The following is a 15,000-nucleotide window of genomic DNA, read 5'->3' on the forward strand; positions in this document are numbered from 1 at the left end:
AAGTCGTGGATGTCCGTGTTGATCCATGTAATTAAATATAGTTTCACAGCTGTTATCAATAAATAAATAAAAAGTCCATGTCTTACCACTGATATCTTGCAGTATATTCTTGGCCAGTATGGAAGTACACCTTTAACAATGTCTGGCTCTCTTTCTTGGCACATTGACCCAAATTCTTGTACGGCCTTGGAGGATAAAAGAAAATCAATATGCAATAACATAATATCACCTTCTTTTAGGCCAAACAACTGATCGCTGAAACATAATGTTACTGCCACTGAATTGTTGCACTGGTGATCCACATTGTCTCAAAGAACTAAAAGTGTCAGTCATACATTCTTCACCATTATTTATCTGCCACAGTGTATACACAAGACAATACCAAGTCCTGGTGTACTGTCGCTAGCTAAACGTTAAATATTACATTTACGGGAGGACTCACCTTTAATTTTGTGACAGTGTCTCTTTTTGACAGCTTTCTCAAAACCATGCGAAAATCGGCGTCTACAAGACTGTCAATCTCCTCTGCCCCGAAGACGGCTGGGACATAGCCCAGGTCATTGGACGCGGAGTTGCCGAAGCCCACGAACCCGGGCACGGCACCCCTCTCCCGGGCCAGCAGCTCGGCAGCCCTGCCGCTGCTGGACGGCTACAAGGAAAACACAGCACCGGTGACGACTGCTACGCGCCTGTGACCCATCACATACAATACCGATCCGTGGCATCTCCAGCAAGCCAACAGCCGTCCACGAGGATAAACAAAATAAAGCTATTAAACTAGAGATGAGTATGAAAACACAATCATTGCTATTAAATTTAGATTGAAGTGAAAATATTACCTAAATTAGCAAGCTAGAAAAAAGAATAGCCAAGTTAGCCATAGCAAATAAAGCCACCTAGCTAGCTGACGGCTAGCTAGTTGGCTAACGTAGATTCGAGGTAGATACACGTGACATACCCGAACATTTCCTTTTGTTCTCTGTTTATTCTTTCCTCCCATCTGGTCGTAATTATGTTTTTAATGTTATACAAACTTGTGTATTGTCTTTCACACGTTGATCTCCTAGGATACTCATGTGAAACTGTATTTCTACGTCAGCCCCACTATACGGAAGGTCGGCTCGGACACGGAAGCACGTGTCATTTAGTTTAGGTAAGAGACTGGTAAGAGGGTAAATAAAGACGCCATCTTTACTGTGGGCAACAGCAAAAACATGAGGTAGTCTGATTGAATTTATTATGCTTTCTAGAGATTCAACAGCCGATTGGTGAATAATAAGCAGTGCAAATATTTTTATACATTCCCTTTATATGTTCTGATTGATATGATTGTTTATTACAATCTTTTTTTTAGTGAAAGCCACAGAAGTAAATGTGAAACGTTGCGAGTCCAGCAAAAACTGTATTTGAGGGATGCAATAGAGGTTTTGCCAGTTTCCAAACACCACATCCTTGATTTGAATTAAATGAAGGCTTCAGGATGAATTTTGCACATGAATCCATTCTGTTACTGAGAAGTATGAGCAAGTTGTTTATCTGGGGAACAGTTTGTGTGTGTGCGTGCGTGTGCTGAATAGCAAGAGGTGCCAGAATCCAGAATCCGACTGCTGAAAATCGGAGAGCAACTGAAGCGGCGTAACACCCTTTGTGTTTTCTGGAGGGCTTATGAAACCAATTTGTGATGACAAATGGTCTGTTGATTACATTTTGCTAGAGCGCAGTTTGAGGCTTTACCAGTGTTCCGGAGGGCCAGCAACAGATCGCAATTCCGGCATTGAGCAAGGAAATAATGCGTCAAAGCAGGCATGACGGCAAGTAGACGTGTTAAATAAGGAACGGATACAGCCCAAACAGAGCAGCGTGGAGAGACAACGCATAGTAAAGCATCATTGTATTCTGTAATAGTTCACCATACCACATTCATGGAACGACTTTGATAACCAACTTAAAATTAGTTGCATTTCCATAGCTGCCAACTCTCACGCTTTCGACGTGAGACACACATTTGCATGTGTGTGTGAAAACAGGCAAATGCGTGTCTCACGCCGAAAGCGTGAGAGTTGGCAGCTATGCATTTCAGCGAGGATTTTTGTCTCTCTTCTCACAGAATCAGGTAAGGATGAAAGAAAATGATTCTGTCATGATCCACATCCACAGCTCTGAATCTGACTCACTCCGATTTTTTTCTGGCCTCCTGAAATGTAGCAGGACTGAAGTGACTCCACTCCAGGATGCATTTTACTCTACAAATGGAATCCATAAAAAATGTCTTGCTAGTCCTGATTACAGGAACAACCTGGTCCTTGATTATGATGAACTAAATCATAGACAATTACAATTTTGTACTTTTTATCATTAAGAAGCAAAACTACAATAAATCAGAAACTCCGGAATAATTGACAGCTCAAGTGCCTTTTATTATGGAAAAAAAACTAACAGAAAAAAAAAACAGAAAAAGTGACAGCAGCCATTTTGATCTGTATAACAGCACATGGTAATTCCTGGACAGTACAAAGCAAGTGGACATTAAATTAAGGTGGTGAAGAGGATCCAGGAGACCCCATCTTAGTCTTCATCATCCCACCCTGGCTTGGCTTGCGGGGCTTTTGGCCCCCCTGCTGGTTTAGCCATGATGATCTGTGGAGGGAGAGAAATAAGTCACTAAGCAGTCCCCAGATATCAACATAGAGCTGGTTCCAGGACTCCATTTTGTTTCACCTTGTAAGGTGTGATCACAAACATGCGAGTGGAGTGTTCTTAACCAAACATTCTAATGCTGATGTCACAATCACTACTGGTAATTTAGAGCAATGGAGCTCTAGAACACCGACTTAGAATTTTGAAAAAACATTCCAAGAAAATCAGCACTTCAAAAGCATTAAATCAGTCTTGAATCCATTCACATCAAAATGAGTGTACACACTCCCCCGCTCCAGCAAAGCTGGAATTGCTGGAACAGCACAGTGGCTGCTTCCTGTTGACAGGGCAGGCTTCAGCAGTTTCTTTGAATTTGATTAATTGTTGACAGGAGGACCAAACAAGAGTCTGTTCCAAATGGTCTGTAACCTCGTTTTTGTCATTGGTTAAGAATTTTTGCAACATCTATTCAATGTAGCCTCCCCCAAGGGTGTTCTTGTCTGTTTTTTCTTCCTTTGGTAATGGCCTGATATCAAACGGCAGTTCATGACATCTGCAGTTTTTACTAATACCACTGCACTTGGTTGACCTCACATGCTGCACTGTGCTGAAGGAGGAACAATGCAGTTTCAGAAATAACCTGTGAAAACGAGGGTAAAGGTAGCTGGGGTGCAAACCTAAGCCCACTTCCAGTGTATATGGTGTATAAACACCATGCGGTACCACTGAATCTCTCTAGTTCACAAGGTGCTCTATTCCTGTGGGGGTTCAGACCCAAGGTGCTGGCTAGGGCTTTCTGAAAAGTTTCACAACTGCTAGTCAGTGTACATACTTTATGAAACCCTTTCAGAAAGAGATTACATTACAAGTACCCGGAGTTAAATATTTATCCAGTTAAATATATACACAACACATCCATTCCCAATTTAGGACATGTGGTTGTGTGCAGATAACTGCATGCAGCGTGCAGTGAATTTCACTCAGAGCTACATAACAGAAATACAGGCTACAATTCAATAAGTCACCTCAAATGCTACTTATATACACCTTACAATTATAGACCATTATTCAGTCATTTCGGAAATTATTTACATGAATGGCTGACATTTAAATACGGTTATATTTGTGTGGTGCATGCTTACGGGGAAATAAAAAATGTAAATCCGCCACACTGAAAACTCCTGATTTCAACACAACTGAACCTACATCAAACACAACATTTTTCTCCATCATAATGTTAGTATCAACAAGCAGTGAAATGCATAAGATATTAATATAATCACACACAACACCCAAACTGTGGTGACAGAATCCATGCGGTTTTTGGTTATTTTCAAAAACACTCCCGGACATCCACAGAGGCACCTTTTAAATTAGCCCTTTTTAAATTAACAATGGCTGTCGAATTTATCAGGCTCCTCCTCCCAGCCGTCTGTGTCCCAGTGTCCTTGCTGTTTGGGGGCCCTGGGTCCACCTGCTGGCTTAGCCATAATGATCTGGCACATCGTACACAAAATGGCGTCAACGACAAACATGGACGACTGGCGTTCCAGTGTACATCACCCCCTCTGCCACAACAAACATGGAGGACTGGCGTTCCACTGTACATCACCCCCTCTACCACAACAAACACGGAGGACTGGCGTTCCACTGTACATCACCCCCTCTGCCACAACAAACACGGAGGACTGGCATTCAACTGTACATCACCCCCTCTGCCACAACAAACATGGAGGACTGGCATTCCACTGTACATCACCCCCTCTGCCACAACAAACATGGAGGACTGGCATTCCACTGTACATCACCCCCTGCCACAACAAACATGGAGGACTGGCATTCCACTGTACATCACCCCCTCTGCCACAACAAACATGGAGGACTGGCATTCCACTGTACATCACCCCCTCTGCCACAACAAGCATGGAGGACTGGCATTCCACTGTACATCACCCCCTCTGCCACAACAAACATGGAGGACTGGCATTCCACTGTACATCACCCCCTCTGTCACAACAAACATGGACGACTGGCATTGCAGTGTAGATCTGGCCCTGTCCCTCCAAAAAAAAAAAAAAAAAAAAAAAATGCGTCTCACCTGGTCGACTCTGAGCACAGTGACGGCGGCGTTGGTGGCCAGTTTGATGCCCCAGTGCTTGACCAGGTAGGGGTCGAAGATACGGGCCTCCACCATGTCCTTCAGAGTAGCACCCTCAGCCTGGGACACAAAAACATTTTGGATTTCCAACAGCTCTCATCACCGCTCAGACGGAGGTCCCCGAGAGGGGGCTCGTCCGGGGGGGGGGGGGCACTCACCTCGATGTCGAAGCCCATGCTCTTGTTCCCCTCGTGGTGCGAGGCGTACAGTTTGGAGATGAGCTCGTTGCCCTTGACGCCCGAGTTCTCGGCCAGCGCGCGGGGCACCGCCTCGAAGGCCTCGGCGAACTTCTTGATGGCGTACTGCTCCAGCCCCGGGCAGGACTGAAACGCAAGCGCACCCCGGCGAGGTCAGCAGAGAGGCTGATGGACACGCCAGCCCCACTTCTACAAGGGTCTCCAGTGATTTTAGCAGGTATATCAGGAACACGATAGACATCGGCAATATATAAATGAATCTGTCCCCGTGTCAATTAAAATGCTTAACAGGAAGTAGTCGTGATCGATTGGTGTTGCTTTGGGGCTCCCGTAAAAGAGAACGTTTGGGACAGCAATGAATTCAGGCTAATTTTATTATTGACCGTTATATATTCAATTTTGTACTCTTGCATCAAATACTATTACCATTATTATTCCATTATTTCGACATTGCACTTTGATGTCCACAGAAAATACCCCTCTGAAAGGACAACAGAGTCCTTAATTCTCAGGTTATAGAAGGCGCACTTCTTCCAGAGCAAAGAGATGGGTTCCTACCTCGCCGTAAGATGTGATCTGTTTGGCCAGCTCGATCTCTGTGGCCCCCGCACCGGGCAGCAGACGCTTGTCCTGGGTGGAGAGGTCAAACAGTTAGGATTCAAATTAAAAAACCGTTAGGATTCAAATTCAAAAACCGTTGGGATTAACTTTATATATATATATATATATATTTTTTTAACTCTCTTCCTACAACAGGTTTAGCCATTTGCTAACAGCAGCTGGCCTTCACTCTTCAGTCTTGAAGTCAAAGTATCTCCTTGTTCCGGGGCTTTACCTACCCTGACCAGAATTTTGAACGTGTTGACGCCGTCATCGACGGCTCGCTCGATGTCGTCCATCCGGTTGTCTGTGGATCCGCGGATCACCAGGGTGGAGATGGCGCCATCTTCTTTTTCTGGGGCAAAGACGGAACGAGGATGGTTAGACATACATGCTCTTCATTACAGGCTCAGCCTCGTGCCGGTTCATCTGCAGGAGAGCAGCCTCACCGTGTTTGAAGATGACCACCTGCGTGTCGCCGAGCTCCGTGAGGAAGACGCTGTCACAGCGGCCCATCTCCTCGGGCGTCGGGGCGGTCTGCGGAGCGGGCGACAGCGGTTACAGCGGCGTCCAGAGGGACTCAGAAAGCACAAGTCCTGCCATGTTTTTCTTTCACCCATGAACTGATTTCACTCATTAGGTTCTACCCTCCTGGCTGAAGAATTTGTACAAATCCCAACGACTGGGTCAAAATACTGAGGAGGAATTTTAGTTTCTGAACCTGGGTCTCCCGTTCCAGGAACAAAAAAAAAACCCAATCCTTTTGATCTACAACCGCTTGAAGATCTACAAAAGCCATGGCTGTTGGCAGTAACGAAACCTGGAATACAATAACCTGTATGCCAGCAGCATGGGCTGACACATGTATTCTGTTGGATCTGCATATAACTAGGTCCACCACAACCGCCTAGGTGTACTTTCACAACTGAGTGTGATGGATTAGCCAAAGTAAACGGGTGGGCCAGAATACCACCCGCCCTGGCCCGCCCGTTTACCCTGTTTATCCTGGCTGAACCCCCACACCCAACTGTGAGAACCCACCTAGGAAGCCATACCATCCTTTTGCTAGTGCACACACAAACACACACGATACTGCTCATGTGGCTCCCAAGCAGAGGATCAGTAACCATTGACTTTGTGACTATCACATTTCTCACACTTACCAATCTGGGTAGTGCGGTGCCTCCCACTGTTTTGCACAATCTTCTCAAATCCCATTTGGAGTTCAGCCTGTGGGAGAGGCCAGGTGAACATTTTGTGTGAGCGCCAGGACAAACATGTTAGCGTTACCCGTTTAACGTGCTGTGCAGGGCTCATTTGTCTGCTTTGTGAAAACAAAAACCCAACAGACCCTTTGGCTCTCCAGGCCCACTGTGTTCCAGTCCGGAGCCATCATACACTTAATGCTGCTCTATTTCACTTCACTATTGTTTTCAGCGACGGGGAGGTGGATGGATTCTCACCTGACCACCATCAGCTGGTACTTGTTGGCGTAGTGGAGGGCCATGTCGGCCACCTTTCCCCCGGTGACCACCACGTTAGCGCCTGACTCTGCGATGGCCTTCACCTGGGCCTCCATCATGTCCTCCTCGCCCCTGCTGAAGCTCAGGAGCTCGCCTGCGTTCTTAATCAACACCGTCCCCTGGGAAAAAACAACATACCAAAAATACCATCAACACACAGAGGGGGTCCGGTCCCGGAGGTCCGCAGGAGTCTGGTCTTTGTGGTTTCCCTTTTAATCAGCAGACAATCTAGGCCTTGTGAACTAGGTGTGTGGACTTGTCAATCATTCAATGACTTGGCGGTAACCCTTTGAAGGGTAGTGTCCCCCCCCCCCCCAAAATGCTGTGTTCAAGAACTCCATTGGTTTGAATGACCAGTTGTGATTGTGACATCAGCAGTGTTCAGTCAAGAACATTCTAATCACATATTTGTGACCTCACACCTGAAAGGGTTAATCCACTTAAGTGCAGAAACACACCGGATGGAGTGCCTTCGGAAAGAAAGGGTGCAGGCCTACCTTGGTCTCGGTCACCATGCAGTCGAAGGGGCAGGAGAACACGGCGATCTTAGCCTCTTTGACCGATGTGATGTCTCCTTCCGCTTCTTTCTTAAACACCATTCCGTGCAGGACCGACGAGGCGTTCAACCCACAGCCCTGAGACGGACGGAAACTGCCGTTAGCAAACCGCATTCAATTACCGTTAAAGCTCACAGCTCACAGGAGCCAGTGAAGTACATTGGTAAAAAAAACTGCCAATGTTACTGAGGACAGTCAACTGCCATAGAGAAAGGTACCCTAGAGCAAGGTACCTGACCTGCATTGTCATGTAAAAATGCTAAAGTTGTACTCTGAGTAATAGCGTCTGCTAAAAACCTGTACCATAATGTAAAGCTCATGGTTCTTGCCACTCACCAGGATTTTGCAGACTCTGACACTGTCCACGTTGAAGTTTCCAGACTCGGAATAGATGGAAACTGAAACAAACGGGGGAAGAAAATAATAATAATCCTATAAAATTGCAAAACAAGACCGACATCGTCCACAAATATAGAAACTCTTCACTTACAATGAAAAAAAACTTCATAAAACATGTATAACCTCATTTTTCTATGAATATGCAATGTAGAAATGTAGCATCACTGACCACCAGATAATTATAATTGCAACTCCACAATGTTGGCAGGGCGTGTATTTGTTAGTGTGTGTGTGCGCACGTGTTCCGTCCCAAAATCTGCCCATGTCACAAGGGGAATGCAGTTTAGATGCAACAATTAAGTCCTTTGTGCCCAAAACAAAGCACAGTTCTTAAGAAACTCCCTCAAAAAGCATGTGTATGTTTGTGTGTGTGCGTGTGTGCACGTGCGTACATGCATGCGTGTGTATGTATGCATCCATGTATGTATGTGTGTTTGTGTATGCATGCATGTATATATGTATGTATGAGTGTGTGTGTGTGTGTGTGTGTATGTATGCATGTGTTGATTGATGTTTGTATGTATGTGAGTGTGTGTGTGTGTGTGTGTGTGTATGCGTGTGTGTGTGTGTGCGCGCGTGTGTATGTATGTATATATATGTGTGTGTGTGTATGTATGTGAGAGTGTGTGTGAGTGTGTGTGTGTGTGTGTGTGTGTGTATGCGTGTGTGTGTGTGTGCACGTATGTATATATATGTGTGTGTGTGTGTATGTATGTGAGAGTGTGTGTGTGTGTGTGTGTGTGTGTGTGTGTGTGTGTGTGTACGTGTGTATGTACGTGTGGGTGTGTGTGTGTGTATGTGAGAGAGTGTGTGTGTGTGTGTGTGTGTGTGTGTGTGTGTGTGTGTGTGCGCGTTTGAATGCATGTATGTATGTATGTATATATATGTGTGTGTGTATGTATGTGAGAGTGTGTGTGTGTGTGTGTGTGTGTGTGTGTGTATGTACGTGTGTATGTACGTGTGTGTGTGTCCCTCAGTACCCACCACAGGCCTGGGCGATGAGGTTGGCCAGGAAGTCCTCGTTGCCGTACTGCTTGCTCATGACGGCGGGGCGGATCATGGCGGTGGCCTCGTCCAGATCGTGCAGGTTCTGGGCCGAGGCGCACACGCAGTCCGGCAGGATGTCCAGGGTCTTCTTACAGGCCAGCTCGTACCCCTCGATGACCTGCGGCACGGAGCACGGCGTCAGGACACCCCCAAAACGCAGCGACAGCGATCTAAATTCATTCTCGCCGTATCCACTGACGGGTTACTGTCACCGATGACAACCCCGAAAAGCTTACCGCAAAGGGACGAGGCTCTGTGTGTCAGTGTCCCAGACAAAACCACCCACCTGGCCCACACAATCCGGCCAATTAATCATCCCTCGGGTTGAACCAGCTTCATATTCCCCACCCTCTCCACCTTAGCTGCTGTGCGGCGAGCACTCGGATCCAAAATGGCCGCCGTCCCTCACCCACGTGCGTGTTGAGAGATTGGTTTGTGACACTCAGCTACGTTTACCACCGTTTTATTACGGTTGTGCTCTTATTTCTTTGGTATGCACCTTACCCTTCATTTTTATGCATTTTTTAAATCTTTTTTTCCTTTCACTGTGAACCACTTTGCCCGATTTCTTCATATGAAAAGACACAGGTGTCTCGGGTGTTATTATCCGTATGACACTCAGAAGGGGCGGCAGTGCACTGGTTCACCCACCTCGGACACGGACAGGCCCATTCTCAGTAGCTCCTCAGCCAGCTCCAACAGAGCTCCGGCAAACACCAGGACAAAGTTAGTGCCGTCCCCGACCTCCTGCTCCTGCATGTGGGACGCCATGACGATCATCTTGGCTGCTGGGTGCTGGACCTGAGGCAAACAAAACCAGCTTCAGTCTCAAAGCATTGGGTCCAGGGCAATACAAGCTTACTTTTATGTCACTGTCATTTATGTCACTTATGGAGAGCAACTCGCAATGCAAACAGTAAAAATCAGGTGACAAATTTCAGGGAACGAACTTTGCAGAAAATAATACAGCCCGCCCACCTCGAGTTCTCTCAAAATGGTCGCTGCATCATTGGTGACGAAGAGCTTCTCCAGGTGGTTGATGACCATCTTATTCATGCCTGCAATGTGCAATTATTCAGGTGTAGGAGTGACTTGTGAAAACGTAAAGCATTTCATAACACACACAAGCGCGCAAACTCACTACCTACCATTTGGCCCATAAGCCGTCCGTGTGGTCTGTGCCAGTTCTTTGCATGCTTGAATGTTACGGAAGATCGCCTCCTCTAGCCCGGAGTAATGCTACAATGGCCACACAAAACAGAATGACACATTCGCAAAATGAAAAAGTACAATGAGTTATTAGCATTATTATTATTCATGGGGTAAACATTTAATACATTTATTAAACGGGAGCTACTATCTATACCGTTGCTTGACTGCTCATGAGGTGTTCGTAATTCCTAAATTAAATTGAATGCTTTACTTCCATTAACAGCCAATAATTATTGTCGTCTAGGCAACGCCCAACTAGATATAATACCGTTAGCCAAAAACATAACTAAAGGTTATGACATATACAGTTGTTTATGACAACAAATCTCCCAAAATAGCAAAACAAGAATAAAAAAAATACTAGCGACTTGTGAATGTTAAGGAATATTGCCGCTAGCTACGCAGGCTCAGGATGCGTGTGTGAAATCTGCAACCTAACAGGCTAAAATAAAAAGAAAAACTACCTTCAGAAGAGCTCGACCTTAGCATCAAAACATTAACTGCGAATGTTCGTAAAGCGATTCATTGATATGAAAAAATGCCATTATATTGTAACGTTAGCTAGAGCTACAAAAGTTCCAGCTTATGTCCAGTGCAAAGCCGCTTAAGCGTGGACGAAACCGTTTTTCTTTGCGAATGATAAAAACGCAGAGCACACGTGATGAACGAGTGTAAAGGATGAATTAATTAATTACTCATTTGTAGTGTCGTGAATTTATCAATGTAGCTATATGGCTGTTAACGATACATTCCTATCTGACGTTAACTTGCTAAGTGCGGCTAGCTAATCAGTGCTCCAGCTCGCAAGATGATATTAACTACCGTTAGCGTCCCACTCTGGCGCACAGATTACTTTTCAACTGCTAAATTGGAAGGTTAGCAAATGTTATACCTATGTCCCATACATTCTGTAAGCTATATTGCAAGGCGACACATAGATAGGCCTACAAATGAAGACATTAAAACAGGCATTTCCGCCCACTGTAAAAAGAGCTAACTAACGCTAAGTCACAGTCCGGGCAGTAGGCTCTGGCCTACGGTCTTTATACTAGAAAGCTCCCATGACAGCGCACGACTGAGTTAACCGCTGATCATGCAAACCCAAACTGCACCAGACGATTGATATAAAAACGATAGCTCCTGAGATAATTTAGATACGTATATGAACAATACCTTGGCGCCATCCTTTAACATTTGGGCGAAGCCCGGAGCTTTCGGCACATGTAGAGCCATTTTTGGATGTTTGCTCGCCGGGGTTCACGCAGCAGAAAGAAGGAGCTGCGAGCGAGTTCTCGATTCAGGCGCAGCTGCAGACCACACGCATCGATGGTCGATAAATGGATTGCTTGCTTCAAAGGCGAAATCTGTTATAACTAGCAATAAATTCAGAACTCGTGTTTACGGACCAATTAAAAATTATTACAATTATTACCAATGGCTTTACCTATTATTATTATTATTATTATTATTATTATTATTATTATTATTATTATTTATATTGTATTTGCATTTTTGTTGTATTATTAGAATTAGGCTTATTAATAACATTAATATCATTATTATTATTCGTTTCATCTATCTTTGTATACATGCTTTGCCTTACTTAGAAAATATGTTGTCATAGTAACTTCATAAGCAGTGTGTCAACAGCAAGGACATAATGAGCAGAGGAGAAAAAGACTATTTTTTGCTCAAGTAATTAGCAGAGCCTCATTCTGGCGTACTGCATCATTGCACAGCTATTGCATCGCCCGCTGCATGGCTATGTCACTCAAAGCTGATTGGAGCTGTGGACATTTTTCTGGTCTAAAGTCATGCCATCCGAGCCATTTAATTGGAAACCCACTGACAGACGGGGTGCGGCATTCCGCTGCTGCCAGACGCTGATTGTCTTGCGTTAAAGTCGCGTTGGACGCGAACATGTTGAAGGGGATTTGGCTGAGCGGTGAGAATTGTGGGCTACGGTCGGGGCATCTTGTGAAGACTTTTCTGTGACGGTACCCTGGTGACTGCGACGGGAGGGCAGGTGCGCGCCTACAAGAGAGGACTGACAAAAAAACCTCGGCGTCTCTGTGCCAAAAAGACAGGTCGCGGTTGAATTGAACAGCGCGAGCAAGTCCGGACAGCTGTACAGCCGGAGTAAAAACTAACTTATTGACATTAAGAGGATCGAATAAAGGGGAAGGTCTAACCGTAATTTCCTCTTGCCCCGTGTTACAGTTCTCAAGGGTAAGCTTGTGTGCTGCGAGGTTACATGTGTTTATTGACTTTTCTTTGTCGGCTGTCTGCATTGGTTTGCATCCAGGTAGTTTGTAGTTGTGCTAATTGCATCATTTGTAGAGTTGCTTTAGGACAATTTGCGACAGCAGTTTTATAAAGTCATGTTCCCCTTCGATAGACGGAATGTGTAGGGCTTGTGCCAGTACAATCTGTGAATGAATATTCCATTTTATTATAGCTATTTACGATACACGATAAGTGCTTGTGTTGACGATGTGCAACTACACGATGTAGCGAGTACGAGAAGGGCCAAGCTACCGTTAAACAGCCTGTGAATTCCATCACTCTCTCACCAAGTCCACGTACAGCCAGCTTATTGTGGAGAGGCAGTCATTTGGACACGTTAATAGCCTACTATTTACTGCGTTTCCACATGGGTCATATTTTAAAACAGTATAACCTACATGAATAATGGTCAAAGAGTAGGCCTACACTAGCCAACATAGTTATTTAATGAGCTAGCGTCATATTTGAGAATCCGGAGTGAGAGAGTCAGGTGAAATGAAGCACAGGCTGCCCTTGGTTGTATGTGAGCTAAATTCTTAATGCAACTTGATGACGAGGCCCCAGTTTAAAAAGAAATGCGTCTCATGTATTTCTACTCTGGCTTATAAGTAGTAGCTGCACATGTGATTTTCTCTTTTATTCCAGAGGAATAAATGATCACCACAACAAGACGAGTATCTCCTGACAAACCCGAAGTTAGAATCGCCTTCAGCCTTGATGGGCACAAAGGTGAAGCCCCCCCTCACACACACACACACACACACACACACACACACACAGATGGGGAGAGAGAGAGGTTCATAAAACATTGTTGCAATGAGCTCTCTCATTAAACATTTGGGGATTTTATGTCTGCATTCCATGCAATAGCCGTGGCCTATTTCCTTATGGCAGTTGAATGTAAAACTGGAAAAACTGAACGCACACTCACGACAATTCGTGATTGTGTTCTCCCCTAGGTGAAAGGCACCCTCTTACAGCTGGACTGCGTGTACAAAATTCCTTTCACCAAAACAGCAACTAGCAAAATCCGCTGCTAGCCCATGCACGTCGCACGAGTGTAACTTTAGTAATTATTTTAGCGAGACAGGTGCTCCCTCTATTTCCGTATGCTACTGGCATCTTAAAAAAACAAAATATGTACCTAGCTGCACACAGTGAATCTGTCAGGGCAACAGTGCTGTCAAAAGTGTTTTACAACGTTTCGGCCAAATGCTTGGATGGCAGCTGCAACTCCGGCGGTCCAGCGTCAGGTTTCCCCTTTAATAACTCGGGGCTGTGTGTGATTCACTCGTTTGCTTTTGGAGTTCTGACCTATATTTAAAGGCGTTTAACACTTCACCTTCCCCTCGCGCTGGGGCAGTATCGCTGGGGTAGTATCACGTGGGCTGTGACATCAAGGGGAACTGCCCCGGTCCGTTCATGTTCCCGTCATATAATAAATATCACAGGGGTTTTTGTTTTGTTTGGAAATTGTATTTATTGATTTGTTTATTCGTATATGTTTTTCCTGGAAGAAAACCTGCTGCCTTTAACTATGAGCTAACCTGGAAAAGTGGAGTTTAAAAAAAAACTGTATAATTAGTCTCTTTGTCACTTTTTGCAGCACTTGGCTTTCAGTCCTGTTCCCACATAGTGCTTTTATTGTGTATAAATATCCCTCTGAAGTGGGTTATACTCAAAATGTCAAATGGTCACTGTACAGTAAGGATATCACTGTTCTCTCAGCACTGTAAGGCAGGGCTGCTCATGTCCATATTTGCGTCAAAAACCACAAGCGTTTCACTGGAAAGCCTATTTGTAATTTTATACTTGTTTATTTTCTCAGAGCTGAAAGATGATGAGGCATTACTTACATCTTTCCCTGACCTGGAGCAGCAGCTACAGGTGAGTCAAAGCCTCCTACACACCTGTGACACTGTGCACCTCATAAAGTAGTCCTTTAGAACAACATCTGCAAGCCAAGGCACTGAACATGTGGTACGCTACATACCTGCCAGACCTGGGTCAAATAACATAACTGTTTTGAAATAAAATACTTTTCTGTGCTTCACTGATCTTGTCTGGTGCAATTCAGCCAACCAAGTGGACCAGAAGCTATGGTTTGCACTTTTTGAGAGGTTCCAATACACCAGACAAGCTCAGCAAAGCATAAAAAACAAATTACCTGCAAATGAGCATCCACAAGAATACACACTTCTGCATGCATGCAGTACACACATTCCCTCACAGGGCGGCTGTAAACACCTGCAGTATGTGCAATGCTGAATACCTGCAGCATTGCGAACACCTGCGTACTACTCTACCGAGCTAAATATGAATTCTGAATCTTCAGAGGTGGCAGAAGGGAAGGGGGCTTGGATTCTTCTTGCCTAAGCACTGCT

General features: G+C 45.0%; 3 protein-coding genes across 5 annotated transcripts in view; 1 reads left to right on the forward strand and 2 right to left on the reverse strand.

Moving 5' to 3' along the window:
• The window catches only part of ltn1 (listerin E3 ubiquitin protein ligase 1), a 26,579-nt gene extending 25,464 nt beyond the window's left edge, over positions 1–1,115 (reverse strand). For both annotated transcript variants that reach the window (XR_009709198.1, XM_061249735.1), the window contains exons 1-3: positions 959–1,115; positions 443–649; positions 87–185 (exon numbers count right to left, since the gene is read on the reverse strand). Coding sequence is in view for 1 of the 2 variants with exons in the window: in XM_061249735.1 (XP_061105719.1) it covers positions 87–185; positions 443–649; positions 959–1,000 (348 nt within the window). In the remaining variant the exon portion in view is untranslated. The remainder of the gene's footprint in view (positions 1–86; positions 186–442; positions 650–958) is intronic.
• Positions 1,116–2,393: 1,278 nt separating this feature from the next.
• On the reverse strand, positions 2,394–11,662 carry cct8 (chaperonin containing TCP1, subunit 8 (theta)). 2 transcript variants are annotated; one of them, XM_061248299.1, is made up of 16 exons: positions 11,504–11,662; positions 10,267–10,357; positions 10,097–10,176; positions 9,770–9,919; positions 9,056–9,236; positions 8,009–8,070; positions 7,613–7,750; positions 7,056–7,234; positions 6,756–6,822; positions 6,042–6,129; positions 5,832–5,947; positions 5,551–5,622; positions 4,954–5,118; positions 4,736–4,855; positions 4,003–4,133; positions 2,394–2,637 (listed from the first exon to the last, which is right to left on the reverse strand). In XM_061248299.1, exons 1-15 carry the CDS (start codon positions 11,561–11,563, stop codon positions 4,026–4,028), a joined length of 1,677 nt encoding a protein of 558 aa, XP_061104283.1. In that variant the 5' UTR covers positions 11,564–11,662; the 3' UTR covers positions 2,394–2,637; positions 4,003–4,025. The 2 variants fall into 2 exon arrangements, with proteins under 2 accessions (XP_061104283.1, XP_061104284.1); XM_061248300.1 differs by lacking the exon at positions 4,003–4,133.
• A 419-nt stretch (positions 11,663–12,081) lies between these two features.
• The window catches only part of map3k7cl (map3k7 C-terminal like), a 12,396-nt gene continuing 9,477 nt past the window's right edge, over positions 12,082–15,000 (forward strand). Inside the window, exons 1-3 of the mRNA XM_061249842.1 lie at positions 12,082–12,559; positions 13,262–13,345; positions 14,445–14,503. Of these exons, the coding sequence (XP_061105826.1) occupies positions 13,270–13,345; positions 14,445–14,503 (135 nt within the window). The 5' untranslated portion in view covers positions 12,082–12,559; positions 13,262–13,269. The remainder of the gene's footprint in view (positions 12,560–13,261; positions 13,346–14,444; positions 14,504–15,000) is intronic.

The sequence above is a fragment of the Conger conger genome, chromosome 7 (genome assembly GCF_963514075.1).
Source record: "Conger conger chromosome 7, fConCon1.1, whole genome shotgun sequence".
Taxonomy (NCBI): Eukaryota; Metazoa; Chordata; class Actinopteri; order Anguilliformes; family Congridae; genus Conger; species Conger conger.

Excerpts from the sequence above, each read along its gene's own strand:
- cct8 (XM_061248299.1), bottom strand. The coding sequence starts at position 11,563 with ATGGCTCTACATGTGCCGAAAGCTCCGGGCTTCGCCCAAATGTTAAAG. Across the intron at positions 9,237-9,769 it reads TGGGCCTGTCCGTGTCCGAG|GTCATCGAGGGGTACGAGCT; the intron begins GTGGGTGAACCA and ends TCCGTGCCGCAG. Across the intron at positions 7,751-8,008 it reads TCAGAGTCTGCAAAATCCTG|GGCTGTGGGTTGAACGCCTC; the intron begins GTGAGTGGCAAG and ends CGTCCGTCTCAG.